Raw genomic sequence first — 10,210 nt, forward strand, 5'->3', positions numbered from 1 at the left:
TAGTGTGTGTTTATCCTCGAGCTGCTGTCTTTCCACTCAGTGTGATTGCAGTTGCACAAATCAGCTGCGTACCGCGCGCTGAGGGCCAGCGTGAAGTCGCGAGCTCTTCTGTGAGGTTGTTCTGTGGGTGTAATGTTACGAGTGGACAGGACACACCTCTAGAGGGAGTTCCCGGGGAGGTGGAAACAAGGAGCTAGAGCACTTCTCCTTTCACTTAAAGTGAGCGGTCGTTGTAGCCTGCCCCGCGGCCCTGTATGTGTGTGTGCGAGTCTCTCCGGCTGCAGGACTTGTAGCGGTGCCACGAGAGAAAAACATGCCCGGGATGGGCAACTCTTTACGCGCGGCTGCTCTCCTGGCTTTCGTGGTTCTTTCTATTCTGGTGTCACTCTTGATCAGCAGCGTGCAGCAGTTTGGAGCGAGGATATCTCACTTTCCCAATGTAACTGTTGCTGGTGATGAGTTTGCGTCGCTCCGCGGGTCGTTGACTTACCAACTCAACGAGAGGCGCAAAGAAATCATTCCACTGCTTTTACCTTATGAGGATGTGAACGGACGTGACCAGGCGCTTCTGGACTCTTCATTGGATTACAGTTTGTGGAATGAGATCTCACATGGGTCGAGAGAGGCGCATATGGATGAAATGGATTGTGATTCTCTTGTGGACATGCAGGCGATGGAGGTCCTCGGGTCTGGATACACTAAGCTGGTTGTCAAAGTGAATCTTGCTGGAGGTCAGCCAGTGGCGTTAAAACTGGTCAATGAGCAAGGGATAGACATGGGCAAGTGTGTGGAGGATTTCAAAGACACCAAAGGCTGCCGGGAACTAGTGTCGTATAAGCTGCAGAAAGAAATAGTCCTTTTACAGCGGCTGCAGCATCCAAATGTTATAAGGGTAAATATTTTCTATTTGTGCACCACTGTCAAGAATTTAAACACTTAACATTTTAAAATTACACGTGTCAAAACACAGTATTGAGCATAAATAGCAACAGCTAACTTTTAAACACTGGAAAAACAGCTGTAATACTGAGATTTTCCATGCACCACAGCTCAGATTTTCCTTTGTCTCACACACTGAGCTGGATAAAAAAGGCCTCCTTGGCTCTGCAGGACCTTCCCATGTAATTAAATTAAATTCACTGACCCTCTCCTGACCTTTGGGTCCAGTTTTGGGAGAGCAGACAATGTGCCTCTGTCCTCTTCAATATCCCTGCTTACATCTGAAACCCCCAGCGCTTATGCACTCAACCCATTGCAGCCCAATTTAGAGCTAGTTTGAGCTGAACACATTAGTGTGATTCTCCTGCGCCGCAGTTGTGTGATTGCAAGGCACACTACAGCTGGATCGATTATTTTAAAAAAAGAAAAAAAAAATGTGTACAGAGGAAATTCTCCAGTCGGCTAATGTGATTTTACTGTCTGAGCTGTTGAGAGCAAAGTTGGAAGAACATAATGTCCTCTGGATTAACTTTTAGCCTGTTGCTTTCTCTCCATTCTACAGTCTTATAATGCCGTGACTAACTGGACGGTTTTCTCCCCTCCACAGCTCAAAGGTCACTGTGCAGGAGAACGGGGAGGAGAGGAGGGAAGAGTCACAGTCATTTTGGAGCCGGGAACTCCTCTCCAGATGATCCAGCTGCTGCAGAGTCCCTGGGAGGACAGGTTCAGGGTACATATCTTATTTTCCACTTTTATCTGTCACTTCAGATATTTTTACTAAGAGGTTGAAAGTACATGTGTTGCAAGAAATGTGTGTGTGAGCCCTTTTTTGGAGGATAAAGGCTGAAAGATTAGTGGAGGTGGACATTTGAAACTCCTGGCGGTCCGACATCTGTCCCTCTAAGTATTTGATCAGGCTAGGGCAGGAATGGAGATGGGTCTTGAAGTTAATCCACTGCAGGCGAGGAATGTCATCTCATCCCACACACACACACACACACACACACACACACACACACACACACACACACACACACACACACACACACACACACACACACACACACACACACACATAGTCAACCCCCATCACAGGTATGCTCACAGTTGGAATCAACAGAGGCCAAATTTACACTCCAGTGATCTAAGTGTATCTGTGTGTGCATGTGTGTCGGCACGCATGGATGTTTCTGAAAGAAAAAGAAAGAGTGGAAGAGAGAGGGAGAAAAAAAAATAGTCCCAATTTGCACACTTTGTTTTCGGATTAGCAAAAGTAACATCCCAGTCTGGCAAGTTTTTCATCTCATTTTCCTGCATCACCCAAATAGGCGTTCATAACCCCACCCACCCCCCACACTCGAACTGCTCGGCCCCGACTATTCAGCGTCGTGCATCTGCGCAGGCTACAGTAATCCAGGGGGGTGTTCGGTTTCACCCAGTCCTGTTATCACAGTGCTTCGATCCCACCAAGTGACGTCGGAGAGACATGAGCGTTACCTAACACTGCGCTTATGTTTGTGTGCTCGTGTGACAGAATTATTCCATGCTCTGTCAGTGCGGAACTAATACCTTTTTTATTTAACTGCAATAGCCTTCAAATTTGTCTTTTAGGGTTTTAAGGAGGACAATAAAAACACTCTGAGGAAACGGTTTGAGAATGTGGTCGGCAGAATGTCTTAAGACTGCGTTTTTTGTAGACTAAAGAACCATGAAACATTTTTGTTTAAACCAGTGAAGTAAAATGTTTAAATGAATTTATAATGAATTAAAAAGCTGTCTGTTAACATTATATTTAAGATGCAAGAACTCTAAAGGAGTCCTAAATGATCACCTGTTCTGGTAATTGTTGATACATTATCTATCAGCTAATCAAAGTGATTCAGTGTGGCTGTTTTTTCTGTCCACTTAGATAAATGGTTATCAATAAAGCTGATCAGGTTTGGTCTCTGATCTCTTTCAGGTGTGTCTGGACCTGGTCAGGCTGCTCCACTTCCTCTCCCAGTCTCCTCTGGGCTCCGTGGGTCTGTTGGACTTCCAGCCTCGGCAGTTTGTCACCGTGTCTGGCGCTCTGAAGCTCACAGACCTGGATGACGCCAGCGCTGAGGAGACATTCTGTCACACAGACGCCGACTGCACCCTCCAGTTTCCACACAGAAACTTCACTCTACCGTGCTCGAATCGGGGAGTGTGTGACGGTTTGAGCGAGAAGAGGAACATTTACAACGCCTACAGGTAAGAAAAGCGACAGTTTTACTACATGATAGACGTGATGGATGGATGGAGCAGAGGTTGAATAGATGATTGCTTAAATACAGACCAAACTGACATCTAAAATGTTGTTGACGGTTGAGGCATACAGCTGGAGATTTGGTGGAAAATGTTTGATGAATAAATTGGTGGTTTCAGGGGAAAAAGGAGTCTTTTCTGTTGGATTTCTGACAGCTTTATGGACTGTTTGTTTTAACACCAGAGTGAGACAAGTCATGTTCTGTGGGATCTATGTGATGGGGCTTGTCTTGTCTTTTCTGAATGAGTTGTTTTTTTGCTTGGCCCCAGGTATTTTTTCACCTACCTGCTGCCTCATCAGGCCCCGCCTGGCCTCAAACAGCTGGTAGACCTCATCATGAACTCCACAGGTGAGAGATACCTTAACATGACGGGACACAAACTGTTAAAGATCAGTGAGCAAATTAGTCCGTTATTATGTGAACCGTGTAATGAATTGCCTCAGTCTTAATGCTTTGACATGAGCTTGAAAACATTGAAGCAATTTGTGATCTGTTCAAATAAAACTACTGGGAGAGGAGTGGGGAGCATAGGGAGAAAACAAAACCTCTATTTGGGATGAATAGGATTTTTTTTTTTTTTTTATCTCTTGTCAGATCTGTTACAAGGTTTAATCTTTTTTGTGTGTCCAGGGGAGCTGAAAACTGACATCAATCAAACGTTGGAAGCCTTTGAACACATCCTCCTCCTCTACAAGTCTGGTCTGCACCTGGACAACCTGCCTCCATCAATAATCAGAGGTACAAGTTTGATGAATGAATGCTGCTTTTTTATAAAGTACAGTAGGCCCTCTTATAGACCCTGGCTCTTCTTCTTTCTTTCTTTCTTTTTTTTTTCACAGAGAATTCTTGCCCTTTTTCTGATCCCTTTTTAAGAGTAAACTCACAGACTTCAGCTCTGTTTTCATTTTGTATCTTTAAAAAAATGATGGGGGTTGTTTCTGGCTCTCAACTGTTTTGAAAGGTTTATAATGCAGCTGGAATGAGAGGACATGACCAACAAAGTGTGATTAATCCGGCATGTCTCTGGCTCAGAGAGCACGGTCGGCGCTCATTTAAAAAAACAGTGCTGAGATTACATGAAGTTATTCTTAACATGGGAAATGTTCTGTTTGCCTGTTCTGCCTTTCAGGACAGCCCTATATAGAATTTTAAGCAAACGTGACTAACAGTTGCATTTGTTGTGAATACATGTCATACCACTTTGTATTCTTTAAATTTTAAGCTATCAAAGTATTTCAACATTTTTCTCCTTAACTTACCTTCCCTCAGTCCAGGGCTCTCCCCGCACCCCTCCCTATGTTCCTCTCAGCTCTATGAAATATTAATAACAGTATGACTGACTGCGTTCCTGTGGTGAGATTTTCCGTCCCCCAGATGCTGGACTGTTTGTATAGCAGCGCTTTGTGAATTTAATCACAGATTCAGGCTAAAGAGGCCTGGGCACTGAGGCTGACACCAGCAGGGAATGTTTTAGTTTAACAAGGAGGTGCTATGAGTCAACCCTGCTGCTGCTGCTTCTGAGTGTGTGTGATAAGACCAGAAAATATGTCTATCATTTCACAATATTGTGGGGTTTGTTGCGAAACAGGTTAATTTTGAGTGGAAGAAAAGCTGGTTTGTGTTTAATTTGTGAAAGCTTGACCTGGCTCGATTTGGTTTGCTTTCATTTACTTTCACTTTGGTTTGCCACATGTATAAATACTTCTCACTTTACTCTTGAAAGTTGGATGGAATCTGTATACAACTTAAGTGTTTTTCTTGTAAATATGCTACAACTAGCCAGTTAGCATAATTGATCACAAGCTAGTTAGCATAACTTCTCATAAGGGCTGGGAATAGAGGAAAGCATGCTTTATGCAAAGGTTCAAAAATATATCTACAACAGTACTTAAAACCATATCTTCATGTTTAAGAGACTTTGGTTAAAGTTTCTGCTCTTTGACTACAAGAAGCCTATTTTAGAAGTGCTACCACATGCCACTCCCAAACTCCCTGTAACTTAAATTGTCATTTTTACCCTGCATGCAGCTTCTGTAAGTTTACTTTGATAATACTTTTCAGAGACTTGAAGCTTAGTTTTGGGGGAAGAAGTATTTTATGTTCTGAGTATCTGATACAGCCTGTACAGTCATGGCTAGCTGCCAACCAGTAGTATAACCTAGCATAGGCTATAAATTTAAAATAGAGGGAAAATGCGGAAAAATTATTTGACTAAAATTTCATTATAGCCTGTTAACTGACCTCTTCACCTTATATTTCTCAAATCTCTCTTCTAAAAAAAAAAAAGGTGAGCTCTGAGCTTTCTAAAGCTGTCCAGGCTGATGGGTTGTGACAGAGGGACAGGTTTGGTCTTTTGTTGTCAACATTGTAAACACCAAAATATTGAAAGGCACTATAACTTACAGACATTAAAGAGAGCAGATGAGGAATACAAATTCTGCTGAGCTGTTTCTTTAAATGATAAATCAACGCTTGTGTGTTTAAAAAAAAACAACAACACATGGACTTGTAAATTTCCCTTCACTTGGAAAAGAACAAATTTTATAGCCCAAAAACACAAAGACGAACACAATAAGAGAAACCAGAGAAAGAGAGAGCCCAGCTTCAGTGTGTGTGTGTGTGTGTGTGTGTGTGTGTGTGTGTGTGTGTGTGTGTGTGTGTGTGTGTGTGTGTGTGTGTGTGTGTGTGTGTGTGTGTGTGTGTGTGTGTGTGTGTGTGTGTGTGTGTGTGTGTGTGTGTGTGTGTGTGTGTGTGTGTGTGTGTGTGTGTGTGTGTGTGTGTGTTAGAAGGACACACACCGGTCTCAAGTCTTAATTTGAAATTGTTGACAGATGGAGAATTATTGGTTATGTGGATGTAATTTTACATCTGATGCGTTCCTTTGTGATTAGATTGGAGGAGGCCAGAATCTGGCTTAAAAAAACAAACTTCTTTCAAGTATAAACTAAAATGTGTGCTGTACGGTAAAAGGTTAATTCATTAAGGTCCTAAGCACTGTCACAAATATGTCTAACATTCTTTAAATGAAGTTATATAATGAAGTCTGTTTTCCCATCTGAGACGCACACAGAGCTTATATTCATATATTCAATGTCTCATGAACAGCTGAGGCCCAGCTCCCTAACAGGCCTCATTTTTTTTTTCTCCCTGGAGAAGGATCCTCAAAACACTCCTTCTCCTTGTTCCCTTTTCTCAGAGCCAGAAGGCAGATCCTCATGTCTTTTTCCTCCAACAATGCACACACACACACACACACACACACACCGGCTCCTGCCATTCAGAGAGGTTAACAGTTTGAAACAGCGTACCTCCCCTGTACAGACCCACAGACAGGCTTTTGTTCTTTGTGTGCGTATGCGTGCGTTTGTGTGTGTGTGTGTGTGTGTGTGTGTGTGTGTGTGTGTGTGTTGGACACATGCGCATGATTCGTTCTTATGGTTTCTGCTAATGTGTAGCAGATGATTTAAGGATAGATCCTCTAGACGTCTGACTGAAAAAGCTATAATGATGAATGTAAGACAAATGTTGGGCAGCAAGAGGTGAAGCGGTTTTTATTACAGAGCAACAGTTTGTCAGGGGAAAATGCTAAATGGTGTCAAATGGATGTTGTTTTCTTCATTTGGAAACCATGACACACGTAAAAGGTTCTGGATAAAATAAAAAGAGGTTTTCATGGCTATAAAAACAACCGATCAAACAACAAAATGCTTGTGATTTAAGTCTCACTTTGAGCTTTGTATTACCATTAACTAAATGCTGTCTTCAATTTTTACTTTTGTTGTTTTTTTGTATTGTCTTCATACACTTCGGAATTTATAATTTTTTTGATTCCCTCAGTAGTTATTAGACTTTCATCTTCTTCCCTGGGAGCTCTTCCAAAGTGTTCTGTATCTTCACATTGCATCTCCTCTTCTGTCATTAGATTACACCGTGATGCGAGGTATGGGAACCTCTGGGAACGTGGACTACCGCTGCTGGCCGTCTTACAGCCAGCAGGGCTGCGTGCTCTCAGTCTCCAATGCCCGAGAGGCTGCATACATCTGTAACTCCCATTCTCAGTGCAACAGCTTCACTTTGACCGGACAGAAGACATGGACGGGTTAGTGAAAAACAAGGATAATCTCTAAACCTGCATTTATCTTGGTCTGGAATGTTATTATTGTTCCTATATATTTATTTCCATCTCATTTCATTCTGATTAAAACCCATTATATAAATCATACCAGCGTCATGCACAAAAACCTGGAAAGTCTCTATAATAAGCACATGTAATTACCCAATAAATCACATCTGTCACATGACAAGACTGTTGAGTAAACACACTCAGCAGCTACTGCTTTAATCTTGAAATGAAGCTTTTACATGAAGGAATGTATACAGTTATTATGGATTTCCTGTCAAAACTTGTTCTTTATTGATGTACCAGATGTGTTTAACATGGCTCTGTTCCTTTTTCTTTTTTTTTTTTGTCCCGTGTGTGTTCAGGTCGCCTCCTGGCCTCTTTCAAGAGCAGCTTTAGTCATCTGGTGCCTGATGGGACGTCTGAGGTGTATGTGAAGAGAACCAAAGCTCCTGAAACTTCAGTGTGACAGCAAAGAACATTCAGAATAATCTGATAATGTGCCGATGTGAAGCAAAGCAAGATGTTGCGCTTCAGATGAGAACTGTTTCCTCCTCACTTTGAATGCACCCCCAGCTCTGTGGATTTTCGGGAGGAGCGTAGAGGCCGTGCTGACGAGAAGGCGTTTGAAGTGAGGCGAGTGAATGTGATGTATTTATAGGGCTTCTGCTTAGTGACTGTTTGATCTCCCTGCCAGCCCACTGCCTCTGCCAACTACTATTTAAAAGGATTTCCCTACAGGTACAATTAAGGAGAGAGGGGAGGTGGGTTGAGGGGTGACTTGTGCCCTCGACATGTTTTTTTTTTTTTTTTTTTTTTTTTTTTCCTCTCTCTACCTTGCCTTTATTTGCCATGTGTGTCAGCTTTCCCAGTGAGGCCGGGTCCCTGAAGTAGGATTTTTAAGCCAAAGACGTAATAAGAACAGCGCTGCAGATCAGCATTTGAAGCCCGACGACGAGAAAAGAAAGCAAGCTCTTATACAAATACACTTTGATGTTTGTGCACTGAAGTTGCTGCTGTTTTTGCATGGTTCCCTGGATTAGCTGGGCTGTGTTATGAGACGGCAACGACCATGAAAGCATTTACACATCGACGAGCAAAACTGATTCGAACCATTCCAGAGAAGTCTCTTTTTACATACTTTAGTAAACTTAGATAGTCCTTAGTTACAAATATTTATATCATCGAATGTAATGTCACTGTTCTTACATGATTGTGCATTATAGCTTACATGCACCTTGTGGGTGAAACTTTTATTTTCAATGAAAAATGATTCACTTGAATTCACAGTGTTATTTTATACTTCACTTATTATAATTGTACAGTTTTACAGTTTGTAATTATAGAAATACTGTTTCTACTTTCTGCTGTATTTGGGTTTTTATTGAATTAAGACTACGCATAATGGCCTGTTTGTTTCTCATTAGCACCTTCATGTGTGTCAGTGGGGGGAGGTTAACCTGCATGTGTATACTGACCTGGTTTTGTGTGTGTTTTAAGTCCTTTATCTGCTTGCGTGCCCCCACACCTACTATCTGTGGTTTATCTGAATGCCTATCTCAATGGATCAGACCGTAAACCTATGGAGCTCCGCAGAGTTTGCACAGAGTCAGAGGAATGCATTCAAATGGTTCGTCATGCTGAGCTCATTATGAGCCTTAATTAATACATGTAAATTAGCTTACTTACTGGGCCTTTCTTATGGTGAGAGAGGGGGCATTACTGTAAGACAAAGCCAGTCATGAGGACAATCAGAGCTCAATCTGCGGTTTGCACATGAATGGGCTTGCCATCTGTGCCTGCCAGGAGGAGTGGGGTGAGGTTGAGATAAGGGCAGGACTGCTGGGTGGCAGGCTGAAGGATTTGTAAAGTCAGGACTTGTAGCAGCCACAGAGTCTCTGGTGGGAGAGAAAGAGCAGACTAAATACCAGTCCTGATATGAGCCAGACTTTTGAAACATGTCATCCCCCACTCCTCACATATTTCCTGCTGCTGTTTAAAAGCAATCAATCTTTATGCTAAATTTTGTGCAGTTAAAGGAATCAAATAGAAGTAAGAATGGACGGATTAACTTTTTCTTTAAATATTTTTTTAATCTTTAAATCTCAATTTTTCCCACTACTGGCTTGAAATGGCACATCCTGTCCATAAATTACACTTTTATGGCTGAGACAAGAAAAAAGCCTCGGGGTCCTCTTTGCCTCATGTTGGCCCCTTGTTGTCTGGACAAAGCTGTCTGATTAGAGTCTGATTATGGAGATAAGGAGATTAGATCAAAACCAAATTGACTCACTGGACAAACACAGCAAGACTGACTTGAAGGACTGGTTGTTGGATGGAGCAATAATCCTCCCAACAAAGGTATTGTGTTGTGTTCGAGTTAATGGACTAAAAACCTGACAGACTCAACTTCTTAAAGTGACAGATAGTAAAGCACATAAATCATTATAGATGCATTGTATGTTAAAGAAAGAAATAAGACCCTGCTTTCTCTGTTCTTCTCATTTAAAAGATAGATAAGAAAATACTGTGAAATACAGTAAAGACGAAGCCTCTAATATTTTGACGAGGCCTGAAGCACAAAGACCAGATACAGGAATTTGGTTGATATTTAAATGTTCTTCACAATTGTAGAAATGTTTTTTTGGGTGGGGGGTGAGGTTTTTTTTTTAAGAGTAAATAAAAAATTAGGAAACCGCTAACTAAGCAATGTGCAAAGATAACATTGTTTTGTTTTAGAAAGAGGACAATGGTCCTAGCCAAGAACTGGTGTCCAAAATAACCTCTTCAAATATGAACTGTCAGTTTCACCTATAGGATATAATGCAGACTTAAAAAAAAAAAAGTATACATCTTCATTGCT

At 41.8% G+C, this 10,210-nt stretch overlaps 1 protein-coding gene across 1 annotated transcript; it reads left to right on the forward strand.

The window, feature by feature from the left end:
• Positions 1-56: 56 nt before the first annotated feature.
• Positions 57-8,707, forward strand: pkdccb (protein kinase domain containing, cytoplasmic b). Its single transcript, XM_079369473.1, has 7 exons — positions 57-892; positions 1,547-1,669; positions 2,900-3,171; positions 3,496-3,575; positions 3,858-3,965; positions 7,150-7,326; positions 7,713-8,707. Exons 1-7 carry the CDS (start codon positions 314-316, stop codon positions 7,814-7,816), a joined length of 1,443 nt encoding a protein of 480 aa, XP_079225599.1. The 5' UTR covers positions 57-313; the 3' UTR covers positions 7,817-8,707.
• Positions 8,708-10,210: the final 1,503 nt, after the last annotated feature.

The sequence above is a fragment of the Symphodus melops genome (assembly GCF_947650265.1).
Source record: "Symphodus melops genome assembly, chromosome: 19".
NCBI lineage: Eukaryota > Metazoa > Chordata > Actinopteri > Labriformes > Labridae > Symphodus > Symphodus melops.

Bases quoted from the DNA above. Each gene is read 5' to 3' on its own strand.
- pkdccb (XM_079369473.1), top strand. From the start codon at position 314: ATGCCCGGGATGGGCAACTCTTTACGCGCGGCTGCTCTCCTGGCTTTC. The intron at 1,670-2,899 runs GTACATATCTTA...GATCTCTTTCAG, and splicing joins CCTGGGAGGACAGGTTCAGG to GTGTGTCTGGACCTGGTCAG. The intron at 3,172-3,495 runs GTAAGAAAAGCG...GCTTGGCCCCAG, and splicing joins AACATTTACAACGCCTACAG to GTATTTTTTCACCTACCTGC.